Source organism: Anomalospiza imberbis, chromosome 4 (genome assembly GCF_031753505.1).
Source record: "Anomalospiza imberbis isolate Cuckoo-Finch-1a 21T00152 chromosome 4, ASM3175350v1, whole genome shotgun sequence".
NCBI lineage: Eukaryota > Metazoa > Chordata > Aves > Passeriformes > Viduidae > Anomalospiza > Anomalospiza imberbis.
The window spans coordinates 16179996-16195005 of record NC_089684.1 but is presented as its reverse complement, the minus strand read 5'-3'; the positions used below and the strand labels follow the sequence as shown (position 1 = coordinate 16195005).

Genomic DNA, 15010 nt, shown 5'->3' with positions numbered 1-15010 from the left:
ATATTTTTTTCTGATACCTTATCTGGATCTCCCCTGTCTCAGGTCAAGCTGTTTCCTCTGTTCCTCTCACTTGCAGGCACAGTAGAAGGAACCAGCCTTGTCCTCAGTACCGTCCTCCTTTCATCTGTAGCCTTTTTCCAGGTTAAACAACCTCAGGTCCCTCAGCCATTCCTTGTAAAACATGTTTTCTAGACCTTTCACAAGCCTTATTGCCCTTCTATGGCCACGCTCCAGCACCTCAATGTAGGAAGTTGACTGAAAAAGTGAGGAGCCTGAAACTGGACACAGGATTTGAGGTGTGGCCTTACCAGTGCCGAGTATAGAGAGACAATCACTGCCCTGGTCCTGCTGACCGCACTAGTGCTGATCCAGGCCAGGATGCCATTGGCCTTCTTGGCTTCTTGGGCACACGCTGGCTCACGTTCATCTGGCTGTCAGCAGGCACCTGAAAGTCTCTGCCAAACAGCTCTCAGACCACTCTGACCCAGACCGTGGTGCTGCCTGCGGTTGCTGTGACCCAAGTGCAGGACCCAGCGCTTTGCCTAACTGAGTGAACTTCGTGCAGTTGCCTTCAGGCCGTTGATAGAGTCTGTCCGGGTCTCTCTGTTTCAAGAGGATATTCGAAAGCCGTGATCTTTCAGCTACCCAGCTTCCAGTCTGTTCTAGGTTAAGTTCTGTCCAGTAGTTTAGTGGCAACAAATGCAGAAAAAGGCACACAGATTTAATGTGCTTCATTTATGCAGGTCATATTAGTTGTTAGCCTAAGATATTGAGCAGCTTTGGCAGCTTGTAAGATAACTTCTTTTGCTTCTTTCTTGTGTACTTCTCCATTACTTGTTTATTCATCAGTGCAAGCAGAAGCCATTTGGCAATATGTGGGTGAAGAAGTCTTTTTGAAGTAGTCTCTGGTGTCCTTTTAATTTTCATGATTCTCTGTTGCATTACTAATACATGAAATGGCTAAAAATGACCCGCAGAATTTGTTTTGAACTGTAATATCTGTAACTGTAATGCTGATAGATAAATAATTTAAAATAACTTAGTACAGGCACAGTTTGCAAATTTATTTAACTTAAATGAGGTTCTTATTTTTTTATCTCATCAGAAATAAAGGTGGACTCATTTCTACTGTGTGAACATCTTTCCATCTCTTTACAGCAGTTAAAAAATTGAGTTTTGTATTAATGTTCTGTACATTGCTTCACTATTTCAGGTGTTGTGATTATATTTATGACAACAATGAAGTGTTAGCAGTGTGTTCAAAATGTTCCACCAAAGCAAAAAAATGTTGCTTGTTCCACCAAGCAAAATATATTTCCTAACAAAATTCCAATATTTCAACTGATAAAATCTTTTCTACAGCCACTTGACAGAGTTAACGTTTGTGGACCACACAGGGCTACTTCAGATAATCATTTTGAGACACTTTACTAATTTTAAAAATCATTTCTTGCAGGACTCGTCTTATTTTCAGCCAGCTTGGATATGAAGATTACAGTGCAGTTAACGTACAGGTTTTGGGGTCTGAAGATACATACGGACCTCATGCTAGAAGGAGTATAGATGGTGTAAGTATGCAGTGGAGTGTTCTTAAACTTTTACTGACCTCTTTTAATCTTTCCATATTGTTATCTTTTCCACAACTTTAAAGGAAGTCATTATCATCTTGGGAATTTCACCCCTTCATGTTGCAAAGAACTCACTGTCACTACTTAATGTACAAAATTAACAGTGACAAGGTCGTTGCTGTATTGGGTCTTCCAGAAGCTGATACAAAATCCTACAAAATCTTTGTGAGATTTGTTGTTGTGCTCTGTTCTGATGGTCTGCTAAAGAAGTACCTTATTATAATAACTTCTGTGGTGTAGACTTAAATTGCATTAGATGTAATGCAAAAACACTACATTATAAATATTGCAATCAGGAAATCTTAGCGTTAGTGTGCCTGCACAAGTTTAAATTTGTCTGTGAGTACTGCTTCAGAAATAATCTTCAGCTATGTAATTCTGCACTGTGAGTGCATATGTAAGAATATGAATGATGGCCAAAGCCACTGCAGCTGTGATATCCATGGTCTGTTTTCCTAATCTAGAGAATGAAAGTCCTTTTTAAAGGAAGAAGACTGTAAATCATGTCCTCACTTAGATACAGTTTAAATATTTAGACAGTTTAGTTTGTTCCAAAACAGTAGCATTTAATTCTTCTTTGTCAGTGGCAGTCTTGCAAAACTCTTAAGGTACACGTGGCAAAACTCATCTCTGAGTTTGTTCTTACAAGTGCCAACATTTTATCCAACCGTTTGTAACTAAAGGAAATGTGAATGTGGTGTAGAGAAGGACAGTGGACTTCCTACTAGTGAAATTGAGTGTTTCTAGAATTTAGTCAAGTTATATCTGCAGGTATTCATTTCAGTGCTTGAGTTTCAATTTCTTTCACAAAGCAGCAAGAGTTGCTTCCTGAAGACTGAGCTTTATAATGTAGTCTCTTTCATTTCAGGACCATGAAGCCTACAGTTTTAAGTGTCTTAGTAAGAGTGCAGAATCAAAATTCTTAAACATAGGAACAGATGTTCCAGATGTTCAGCTTGCCTCTGTTCTGTTTGTACCGACTCCTTATCATTATGCATTGTAGTATATTCTTCAATGAATTGTTGTATAGGAAGTTTTCTGTCTCATTGTACAAAGTGAATAATGAGTTGAAGTAGTGCAGCTTCTCCCTCCTGATTGTTCTGTTTGCCTTGCTTATAGTACATTAAATATATATTTAAATTGAAAGAGTATTTGTAGTACTTTCTGTATTTCCAACCTCAGTTCCCAGGTCTTATATTAAAAGTAAACAGAGTGTTATCGCCATTGTATGTGCTTCTCATCCATGCCTAAAACAGGATGTCAGAGCTAAGGCTGAAATACAGGAAATTGCTCTATTGCCCTTCATGCTTCTCTAGCATTTTAGAAGAAACTAGCCAGGGGAGCTTTCATCTGGAAAGCAGCCGTGGTAGTTTGAGAAAAAGGGTTAGGGAGTGGAGTTTGCTTTTCCATTTAAAATACAAAGTCATAGAATCCCAAGGAAAACATTTACTCATTGGACCTTCAGGTAGGGATAATGTAGTCACTTAAACACTCTTTCCTACTATGTCTTTCCATGCAAAATTAGACTTGGTTATTTGGATTACAAATCATAGTATTCAAAACCAGAGCCATACTATGCTAGGCAGTATATTAACACATAAGGAAAATAGTGCCTGCTTTGAAAGTTCTATCACTTAAATTTGAAGCAAAGAAACAAATACATAAGTGAATACCAAGACAGGGTAAGCTGAACGACATTTGGAGCTCAGTGTCAATATATGGTGTGGCTAGACTACTTCCCATGCACACCTGTCAAACTGGTGCAATGGTTAGCCTTTGCAGCTGTGAAATCCCTGTGTCTCCCAGCCTGTAGTCTGAACTGTGTGTGTAGTATTGACTGTTCCTGACAACACAAAATATCTTGAGAAATAGGAAAGAGTGGCAAGCACTTCTTTTTCTCAGACTTCTCTGCCTGTTGATGTGGCTGCTGCCTGTCACTCTTGATAGCTTGCTTTGTCAGCACCAGCCCAGTGTGAGCTAGAAAGGGACCTGAATCAGCACTGAGTAATTTTAGTGGTGTTTGATTTTTAGTATCCTATATTATACTGGGGAGGAAGGAGTTATGACAGTAGCACAGCATCAGTGAGTTTGTGGTTTGGAAATCCGGGATGTGTTTCATTTAAGCTATTTTTTAATAGTACGTCAGGCATTAGAGTTTGCTACGTAGAAACTATATGTGCTCTGACAGTTTTCTGCTAACCCTTTGTTAATTGATTTCCAAAACATTGTTCAGACTTTGTTTTGCTGCTTTTTTTAAAAATTTTAATTCTGATACTGTAGGATTAATTGCTTCAGCCTGTATATATACCCAGTTTTAATACTGGGTTCATCCACTCAAAACAGGATTCAGCTTATTTTCATAGACCGTTGTATCTTGCATTTGCAGGCAAGGAGGTAAACATGGAACTTTAAATGGAATATTGATTATATGGTACAGTTTAGAACCAGAAAGCAGATGTAAATGCATGAATTTTTTTTTTTTTTTTTTTTTTGCAAGAATATTTCTGGTTGATCATTACTTGTAGTAATTTAATGAATCTTATGTTAGCTTTGGGAGCACTGAATATTAAAATAGTGCATTTGTTGGGTTTGTTGTATGGCTGCATATTTTTTGTGTATTGATTCCAATAGTAGATCCATCAGTGGCTGAAAATAGTATTTTTGGAGAAGTACAACTTGAAATGAGAGACTGCTTATCTGCAAGGAGAGGTGTTTTGACTAGAGTAGGGAGTGCGTTTGGTTTATCTTTAGAGGGAGCATCTGCTCTTCTCTCTGAAAATATGGTGATTTTTACAAGTTCTGTTCTTACATTTATCTCCTAAGGATTAGGTTTGAGTTCTTTTCTGTGGACAGATCTGCTTCCTTCCTGATGCTAAGAGAAGTGAACCTGGCTCTCTAACTTGGCCCCAGAGTACTCTCAGTGTGCTTAGAATAAGAGCAAACTTTGTTTGCCAGTTCTACCGACAGTGAAGCCAAGTATTTGGTATTGTTAGTTACAGTACTTGATTCTTAGAGAATGCTGGAGAAAATGCACAGTGCCCTAGTGACTTGAAATACCCAAGAGTTGACTCCATGGTATTTCAAAATAAAGATAATGAAAAGTTAACAGCAAATTGTAGTGATGGTGGATAAAAAGTCACAGAATTATTTAACTCGAATACTGAGCTACAGTTATTTTTCAGTTTTGTAAATTTAACCAATGTTCTGCATCTAAGCTAATCTAATTTCAACCTTTTTGTAGCAGGGACCTCGGGAAGCTGTTATTTGGCTTGCTGTACACCATAAACAAAGAGAAGCTGTAGAAATCTTTTCCAAAGAGATTGCACCAGCTGGAACTGGCATGGGTAATTATTCATATAATCTTCTAAGAATTTTAAAGTTACTTTTTATTCTCTGAATATGACTAGCACCCAAAAACTTAGTCATGTTAAGCCTCCTTATATTGTTCATAATGAAATGATTTTTAAAGGTATATAAGCTTGGTGTAGAAATGAGAAAGACATTAGCAGAATGATAAAATAAAAGTCTTCAAAGTTCACCTTTGTATTCCTTTTAGATTCTTTATTCTTCCCTTGCTGCTACTGTTACATCCTGGCTTCTTTCCTTTTCCTCATCCATTTGTTTTCCTGCATGTGACTGCACTGATGTGCAACAGTGATTTACTTTTTTACCATGTTCCTAAAGCTTTGTAATGCTATTAGACTTTGCTGGCAATAAACACCAAGTGTTACTCAACTGGCAAAAATATACTTCAGTGTCCAGCTATAACAGTGCAGTCTATGAAGAGATGTGCAGTTTGAGAGTTTTGAAGGTTCTTTTCATACTTCATTATCTGGTGTTACTACAAAGGATTTTTATTGATGCTACTGTACTTCTGTTTCATGTATAGCTGCTTGTGTAAGTAATTACAGCGTAGATAATTTAAAAAATTTAATACTGCAGTGATGATGCTGACAGTCCGCATCTTACTTAATTCACAGTGTATATTAAGTACCCAACTTAAATTCTCATCCTGCAGTATTAAGTCTAACCTCAAATTATTCTGTCCTCAGAATTTGATTTTGTAATGCATTGCAACTATTGCAAGATTTATTTTTTATTTGATGTGTGAGGTAAAATCAAACCACTGGAATTTAATTAAGTCCATCTTAGTTTTGAGGGTATGTTTTTAAGTATTTGCTTGAAGGTCATGTAATGTGAAATGATCTGTGCTTCTGTTGCTTGCCAAATGTTTATTAAAAAAAAAAAAGCATATTTGTACATGTACATTGGTTTCTCTAAATTTTCTAGGGGGACCTACTGTGTGATTATTTTGAGCAATTTTTTTTTTCTCTTCTACTCCCAAGTCCCTTAGGTGTCACTGCTATAACTGAGTTCTAAGCTCATCCCTGTGTTTTGTGCGTAAATCATGAGTACGCATCCTACTTCTATTACCCATTCTAAATGAATTTAAATTTCGACAGTCTCATTTGGGGACTAGAGCTTAGATATTTTGCAGTGACTTCTGCACACCTTAATGAAGGTATCTATGTAATCTGTATGCTTCTGCATACCTTAATGAAGATCTATGTAATCTAGGATTTACATAGATCTTCAAAATTGGATTCCAAGGGCTTAAGCTGAAACTCTGAAGTTCCATAGCAAGTCTAAAATCCTGATTAATGGAGGAATAGTTAGGTGTTGCTTTGCAATTAAAGAACTAATTCTTTTTTTCCAGTGAGTCCAGTTCTGAAGGCTCATCAGTAGGTCAGCATTTACCACAGATGTAAGTTGCTTCTAAAGACTTGGAGTTTTCCTTATGAAAGAAGGATAGTATTTTCAGCTGGACCAAACTATCATTTTTGTAACTAGTTAGGGAATCATAACTGAAGTAGTTTCTCCTTTTCTATTCTATTTATTCTATGTAGGCATAGACAATGCCCTAGAAAGCATCCTTTTGCATTAAAGAAAGCTGTGTGGATTTTAAAGTCATTATTTATTTGTAATGTCCAAAACTATTGAATTTGTACTTGTCTCTTCATTCTTAATCTGTGCTTCTTTTATAAAGCAATTACTGTGTATTTAAACCATGTTTGAAGTCTGAAAGTGTTAGTTTTATTAAGGGTTCCATTTTTTTCCTTCTACCACTGATCTTTGTAGAATGAAAAAGTGAAAAATCTGCTCTACATGGGTTGGGTGAAGTATGTGTAGAATTGAAACGGAGTTACTGTAACTTGTGAACATCTGTGCCTTGAGGTGGCTGGCAAACTTTCTGTTCTTGTTATCAGGGCTTTCAGTGATGAAACAAATGCATTCCTATGTGGAATAGGGTTAGGCAGTCTGTGTGGATGATGGTTGGGGTGCTGAGTTTGTTTCCTAAAGGAACAGTTTAAGCTTTTTAGAACATCCTGTAGAAGTTTTTCTCAGAAAAAAAAAAAATCTGTTTTGGTTTGTAGAGCTGCTGCTAATGAACAGCAGTGGGAAAGAGTCTATTTCTGGAATCATCCGAGGCATCTGGTGATAAATAGCACTTTTCCTTGTAGGTACAGGACTGCAAAAAGGTTTTTGGCCTCCATGACATAAATGACTACTGTCAAATGCTATGGGGGCTGTTTACTGACATGCTTCCAAGTACATAGTAATTTTTTTTTTTTTTTTTTAATTTGTGGAAGATATATTGGGGGCTGGTTTGTACAGTCACTTCTTTCACTTGCTGTTGTGTGGTAAATTTCTGTATTACCTGTGCCCATAAACTTATGTAAGCAGAGAAAGGGTCAGATTTGGGATCTAAATGCTTAGTAAGCTACTTGTTGATGTGGAATATATTCAAAGCAGTGGTTTTTAATTTTTCTTTCTTCAGTGAGATTTAGAATTTTGCAACACTGCCAAGCAGTAATTAATGGTGTACTAATAACTGCATCAGCTTAACGATGCTTAGTTTCTGACAGTAGTGTGGAATTCCAGTCTGTGCTGTGAAGAGCACAACAAGGAATTCTTGATGCTTAATTGTCTTAAAACAGGAAGCTCCATAGACAGGACTTTTAGAGATGGGTAAGTGATCTTGGGAACAGAAGCCAGAACTAACACTGTTGAGATTGTTGTCCTAGGTGAATTCTCTAGTAACAGCACCTGGTGTTCATTTCCCTCTCCCTTTTCCCTGAGCTTTTTCCCTCCCCTCTATGTCACCAGGATATTTTTGCAGATGATTACAGTTCTCCAGAGTGTCACAGCTTCAGTGAGAGGCAGAGCACGCCCCATGGCAGTATGGTCACCCTTGGGGGAGGGTCAGACTGTCCGCAGGCAGAGAGCCCAGAACTTGAGCCTTGCATGCCCTGTGTAAGTGCTCTGGGCAGTGAGCACCTGAGGTCCCATGCTGTACAGTGCTGCACCACTTTTTCTCGCTGGGCATTGAATAAAAATACCTGTGGCCTTGTTCTGCCAAAATGGTGGCAGTTGTGGGGATACACACCAAGTGAGATTTTCAGCATGAGTGGCTTTTCCTGATGAAAATCCTTTAAACAATGAAGTCCTGTGTTTCAAAGATGGTCAGCTTGGTCACACCCCTCCCAGCTCTCCTGTGTTAGTTCACTTCCAGGAGGTGAGATAGTAGCTATGAGAGTCATTGCAAGTAACCCTTCCTTCTTTTTCTGCATATCTTTTTAATGAAGAACAGAGGAAAAGCAGGAACAAATTATAAATTTTTCATAGTGGACACCAAGGAGGAAGGAGAAGTTAATGACTTGCAGAATGATGTCACCTGAACTGAAACACTTCATTCCATTATTTTGGACATTTAAGAGTGACCTTTAAAAAACAAAGTACACTTTCAGATCTGTACTGGGAAAAAAAGGGAAATACTTTGGACTGTATCTAGTGGTTGAGGAGTACTCTTTTTAACTATATTCTTCTTTCCCATCAGTAGCAGTTTGGTGCTTGTTACTCTTAAGTGATGTGTAGGCATTTGTACAGATGATAATCTTCAAATAGAGCACCTTTCATCCAAGAACCTTTAGCAAGTTGTGTAAAGATGATCAGCTAAGCTTTCTAACATCTAGTAGCATTGGAAAGTATTCTGTCTGCTTTACAGATGGTTTCCTGAGATAGTGAAAGAAAGCATAACTATGAAAGAATGTGAATCAAGACTCCTTGGTTCTGCTTTCCCTGTAAGAAATGCTGAAAAGCAACTCCACTAATATTTGAGGGGACCAAACAGGCTAAAGTTTAAGAACGGGGGGAGTAGAGGAGAAGACAGATTGAGAAAAGAGATTTGTGGTTCAGAATAAGGGTGGAGAGTCACAAGACCTCCTGCTGCATCTTTTATAGTGAAATCCAGAAGCACTGTCACTTCTGGTGTTTCATCAGGTGGTTTTAGCCTGCTAGTCACTACTTGTGGAGCTGTCAGCTGGAGTTGGTTGGTAGTTTTATTTTGGCAATATCATAATATGAAAATTACGAATTATATGTAAAATAGATGTTGATTTCTTTAATAATCAGTACTAAATGCTTACTTTTGGTGTTTTCACTTAGGCTGAATTTAAATCACTTGAGTCAAAATGTTTTACCTATTTGCCTGATAAACTTTGGAGGGAGTTTTGAGTTGCGGTTTTTCAGATTTTGCAGGGAACAACAGTAAAATTAAAATAACTTCTTTTCCTTCCTGTAATTAAAAATCACATCATAATAATTTTGTTGAGGGGTGATCTTCATAATGCTTCACTTCAGAGACTTAAAACTGGATGTTAGGTCTGGAGTATCAGATGTGCTTTTTAGCAAATACAGAGTCTTAATGTCAGTATTTAATAACTTCTGACTTAGTTTGCAGCATATGATTTTTGGATATGATAAAATTTTTAGGAATTTGTATAAGTCAAGGATAATAAAACTCAGACCTCATAAAAGGAGAGTATTGTATAGATTCTGATCAATTTAAGAGTGCTTAAACTGTGATTCCTCCCCCCTCCCCTCCACACTAGTAGAAGGACAACCATGTAAAGGCATTGTGCCGATCTGAAATTCCCAATTTCTTATGAAATTGCATCTTCTGCATAAAAAGAAGGAATGCTGTCTATATGTTGAAATGGGCTGAAGCCTGTGTGTTTGTGCTCTGCAATATATGCAAGGAGTTAGACCTGCAAGAGAGAATTTTGAGATGTTGCATTTAAGAAGCTTCCATAGTCAACAATGAATGGCTGAGATTTTCATAGATATTCCCTAACTTTTTTCCTAATTCTTTTAAAATTCCCTTTGTAAGGCTCAGCAGGACACATTAGCATACTTTCACAGAAATTGTTTTTAAGTATTACTAAAACTGCAGATGAGACGCTTAAGCCCAGAGAAGAATTTGAAGTTACTGTATATAGACATGCCATGTTGGAGAGTGATTTGTTGTTTATTTTCTGTTTGGAATGAAGACATTTTCTGTAAACTTCTGTTGAGTGTGGTATTTAGTTCACAAGTTCAAACGCTTAATCAGTTTTCATTTGGATTATGCTCTTCTGATGAAATTAAAGGGATAGATACTATAAAAAAAGCACCAAACAGACATTTATCCCATCTTTAATATATTTTTACAATTAATATTTGTGTTTAACCTTTTAATTGATAAATTTATTCTTTCTTTTTAGTCCTTAGTAGTCTGAAAGTTGATAATAGCCAGGATTTTTTTTTTATCAGCAAGCAGCAAGTTTGGTTGGCTTTATGCATGTTGGTCTCCTGAAAAAAATAACCGTACAGAGAGATTTAAATTTATTCAGTCCTAATAGTGGGGTCTTCACAGGTGTTTTCCTGTTCTGTAAAGTGAGATTCCTGTGTTTGGAAGTGGAGAATCCTAGACACATAGACTCAGATTTTTAAACCTGTAGTAACCATTGGAAGTTCAGTGCAGTTCTACAACATTCAGTCCATAGAAGTTCACCATCACTTCATGAAAGCTAGCAAACACAGACCTGGTTTGTAATACTCAGTGAAAATCTCTTCATTATGTATAGTCCAGTCAGCCAGATGGCTAGAATTTAAATAATTTATGTTGATTTAATGTCTTTATGTTGTCTTCTTTAATTCAGATACTTTATTCTGAATGAAATGCAGTATAGAAGAGGCTCAGGAAGAGCCTTACTGTGGGAATCTGGTGTTTTTAGTTTAACAGGGGTTCAGTAGCTAAGAAATGTTTTACTAATAGCTGAAATCATGTGCTGACCCTTATTTCACATTAAAATGACCGGAGTTTGACACTAAGATGACAGCTGGTTAATACAACTTGAGATTTTAAAGTGCTTGAGTATATGTAAATATTTTGACTGATGTCCTAAGTGTGTTGGAAGATACTTTTAGAAATGTCCTTGTTGTAGCAGTTTACTGCAGTCCCTGTTTTTTTTGAGAATAATACTGTAGAAGATAGTTTATCTGCTGTTTTCAGAGGACATAGAATAATTAAGAACATAAAATTGACCCCTGTAAAAAAAGATTGTATGCATTTTATACTGGTAATCAACCATATTCTAAGAACTGCTGAGTATAAAACCTGATATTTCAGATTTATCTCTTTTGATCACTTAAAAAAATAATGCTTGACAAGTGGGCTACTTTGTCTGGTTTTATATATAAAAACATGTTTCATTCTTTAGAATATATGGTAAATACATTAATAGCCTATTGGCTAAGCTAATTCAGTCACTGGAAGTATAAGGGTCAAAAGCTGAAAGCTATTCAACAATTGACATTGCTGTATCTTGAAATTCTGTGAAACTTCAAAAAAAGGCCGTGAGTTTAAAGTTAAAGCTCTTAAAGCTTTTTAGATTTCAAGTAGTTGGAGCATTTTCATGCTGTTTTGCTCCAAAGCATTTTACAAAATGCTTCACGCAGTCTAGCATCCTTTGTATATTGCATAATGGTTTATTCTGTTGAAAAATGTACAGAATTGTACAGAAGGTTTTGGGGACAGAAGTAGATTAAAGAATAAGAAGTAATAATCCAAAATTAGGTGTGACCATTCAAGTAGGATTGGAATAGGATAGAGGGAATATTAAGGAGGTAAAACATCAGGCTTTTCCACTGTCTGTAAATCCAGTGGGGAATAATGAGAGCTGGAAGGAATGAGGCTTGTTTTGCTGAAAATTTGAATCTCACAGGTTGATTTCAAGTTGTAGCCAGCCAGGGTTTTTTTCTGCTGTGGGGCATGTTACAGGGTGTGGTATATATAACATAAATTATAATTTATTAGAAGATGGTGGTTCTACATATTGAAATGTAAAGGTGCTTATTTGGGCTGATTTTATGCATCTTTTACCAAGGCTGGTTTTCAGTGGATCCATTCCCTGAATTGCCCCAACTGAGAGCAACATTGGTTTTCCCAAGTACACTTTAGTTTTCCTGCTCATGAAATTTATCAGAAACTTGCTGTGTTTTCCAGCACATCATATGTGATTTTTAGGAGAATTTGTTATTTTCAAGTCCATCCATGGGTTTTACAGGGTGAGAAAATAAAAAAGATCAAGAGGCAGCTGGAGAGATAAAACATACATGGGAAACCAGAAACAGTCAAGCAAGGAGTGTATCCTGATTAGGCTTCACTTTGTATTATTTACATGGATATCTGTTCCTACATCTCTGCTCACAGGGGAGTACCAGTCATGGTGTGTTAATGTGCTTTGGTATTCTTGAGATTCCTCTGTGCCCTTCAGATTTGGATCAAATTTGCCATTGGACCCAAAATGTGAGAGTCTGCAGGTGCGCTGAAAGAATCATGGACACAAAGGAAGAAAACCTGACAAATAATTAATTGTACATACATGTATACACAGATGATGATGGTTTGTTTTTTGTAAGATACTTGGGCTGAAAATGAGTAAGACATAAAGTAGGCTAGGGGAAGGAGTCATAAAATGAAAAGACAGGATAAGACTGTATGAAGAATTGTGCAGATTAATCAAAGTACTTTCTAACCAATTATTTATTTATTTAATATATTCAGTGTAGATTTTTACTTCTAAACACAGAATCCAAAGGAAGGGTCCCATACCAGAGCTTAGTCACCTAGAAAGGAGTAGATTTACTATTCTTACTGCCTGAAGTTTTTCCAGCCATGTAATATATTTGGGAGTTAATAAAAACAGTGGAATCCCAGTGGTGTTATCTGCAGTACTCACTGGTTTAAAATGCCCAGCCACCTGGAGAATTTGTAGTTTTTAGGCTTGGCCCCCAACCACTTGAGAAAATGGAAGGCTTTTGGATCAAATGCTTGACTCAAAATAAGTGTTGTGATATTCAGTTTGATGCCAAATACTGTACCTACAGATTAGCAGGATATATAGATGCATTGAAAGGAAAGTCTCCCATCTAAAGGTTATCACCCCATTTTGCAGTGCATCAGTTTTATGCCATTCTGAGGCACAGAAGGTAGCAGAAAGTGGTGGTGAGTTCATTAGCTTGATGTGAAGCAACTTGTTCAAGAGGTTCAGTGGTAGCAGATGAGACAATACTTTTATCTTCCTTGAGGCACTAAGGAATGGAGCTCTGATGACAAAAAATGGTCATGTGAAGTTTCTGGGAAAGTAGATCAAGAGCTTCGGTTTAGCTGAGAATCTTAGCAATTTGAGACTGCAGCCTGATTGATATTCTGTATGAGTATGACAGATTGCTTGTGTCATTGTAGATAAACATAATCCTTCCAGAAAGGAGGGAGGGCATCTGTACAGATACTTAAACAAGCAATGCAATGTAAGCATAAAGTACAGCATGAGGAGATATTTTTATAAGAAGATTTCTTGGGACAGTGGTTGATCCAAGCAGATCATAATTTAATTAGCAGAAGGCAGGTCTGGCCACAGTAACAAGTTCATTATTACTTGGTTGCACTACACCTTCCATTGCCTTCTTTTGGTTTACTGGAGAAATATAATAGGAATCTGAGACCTTGGTTGAGGTGAGGTGTAGTGCTTTTGTGCTGTTTACCGAACTAACAAACTGGTTGTGGCTTACAATCAGTAATTTATGATTTGCTTTGTCTTCTCTGCTTGAAGCTTAACTAGGAATTTCATATAGATAAAATTAAATTTGACTTAAAGTTGCCTCCATCATATTTACAGTCACATAAACAATAATCATTGCACAGAACTTAATAGCGTTGCATCTGGGGTATTGGTGTATCCTGTATTGCAGTTGCAGGGATAGCTGTAGTCCCTCCAAAGACAGATCTGCTGTTACAGTAGCTTGTGCTCGTGAACTTCTGAAAGACCAGCAGAAGAAAGTTAACCTAGCCTCGAGGTGTGAGCACTTGTTGCTCTTACTTGGACTGTGTTCTTATCTATGTTGAGAACTACTTTGTTGTAGGAATCAAGATCCCTTGTGTGAAAGCAAGCAAATGAAGAGCTGTCTTTAAAAGCTTTCAGGAAGTTGAAATTCATGTTGGAGCAAAGTCTGGTATCCTTAATGAGCAGTTCACCTGCCTAGCAGGAAGTGACCCATATGACAATCCACAGATAATTTAACTAGCTTTATGGACCTGTATTTTCAACATGACCTTAAATGTATCCACCCTCCTCAGCAACCTAAATAAACAAACTAGGCACATAATTCAATAAAATCTCTGCAGCTGGTTTTATGGCTGAGTGGCAGTTTGGCAGTTCTGCTTGACTGAGTGCACAAGTAAGATGTATAGGGCTGAAACCTCACTGCTCACTGGATCATTTAAAATTGTGTAACACTTACGTAAGGAATTCTTTCATTTTCTATCCACTACCACATTTTTTTCAGCAGTATATAGTGAGCAGGGAGGTGGTTATTTGTGATGCTGTTTCTTTTGAAGGCTTTTTTTTTTTTTGTGTGTGTGTACTATAAAACATCATAGACTTTTTTGGGGAAGTTGCTTCTGATGAGCATGAATATGGCAAGGCTGTGTAATCTCTGCTGCTACTGGTATGTGTCCACATTGACAAGGCACTGAATCCAAGCTAGAACAGCCTGCTGTGGAGTAAAGCTCATCACTGTTAGCTTTAGTATCACAACAGCACAGTTACCTGGCTTCTAGTTTGCTTGGAGCATTAACTAAGGGAATTCACATCTGCAGAAAGCATAAAGCCCTTTTTAGCCAGAATTAATTTGGCCAAATATACCGTGTGGGCAGCTTTCCACAACACTTATTTTAAATGGACTGCTTAACATAGTTGTTAATTAATTCCTAGGCTGATGTAATGTATACATTTTACTGTTTCTTTCCCCTGCAATACTGTTTGGAGCTCTGATGCTTCATGTGTTCCTGCTGTCCATGCCAGACAGAAGGGTGAGAAGCTATGCTCAGGTTGAGGAGAGCAGAACTGTTTCTTTTGGAAATACTGATCTGGGCAGATAGGTTAATGATAGTAGAGCCTGGCAGCCTGATAATACAGTGCTGGCTTACCAGAGATCTG

At 37.3% G+C, this 15010-nt stretch overlaps 1 protein-coding gene across 1 annotated transcript in view; it reads left to right on the top strand.

Annotated features, from left to right (window-relative positions):
• Positions 1–15010, top strand: part of LOC137473313 (uncharacterized) — a 58298-nt gene that overhangs the window by 21595 nt on the left and 21693 nt on the right. The window contains exons 12-13 of the mRNA XM_068189195.1: positions 1457–1568; positions 4870–4972. Of these exons, the coding sequence (XP_068045296.1) occupies positions 1457–1568; positions 4870–4972 (215 nt within the window). The remainder of the gene's footprint in view (positions 1–1456; positions 1569–4869; positions 4973–15010) is intronic.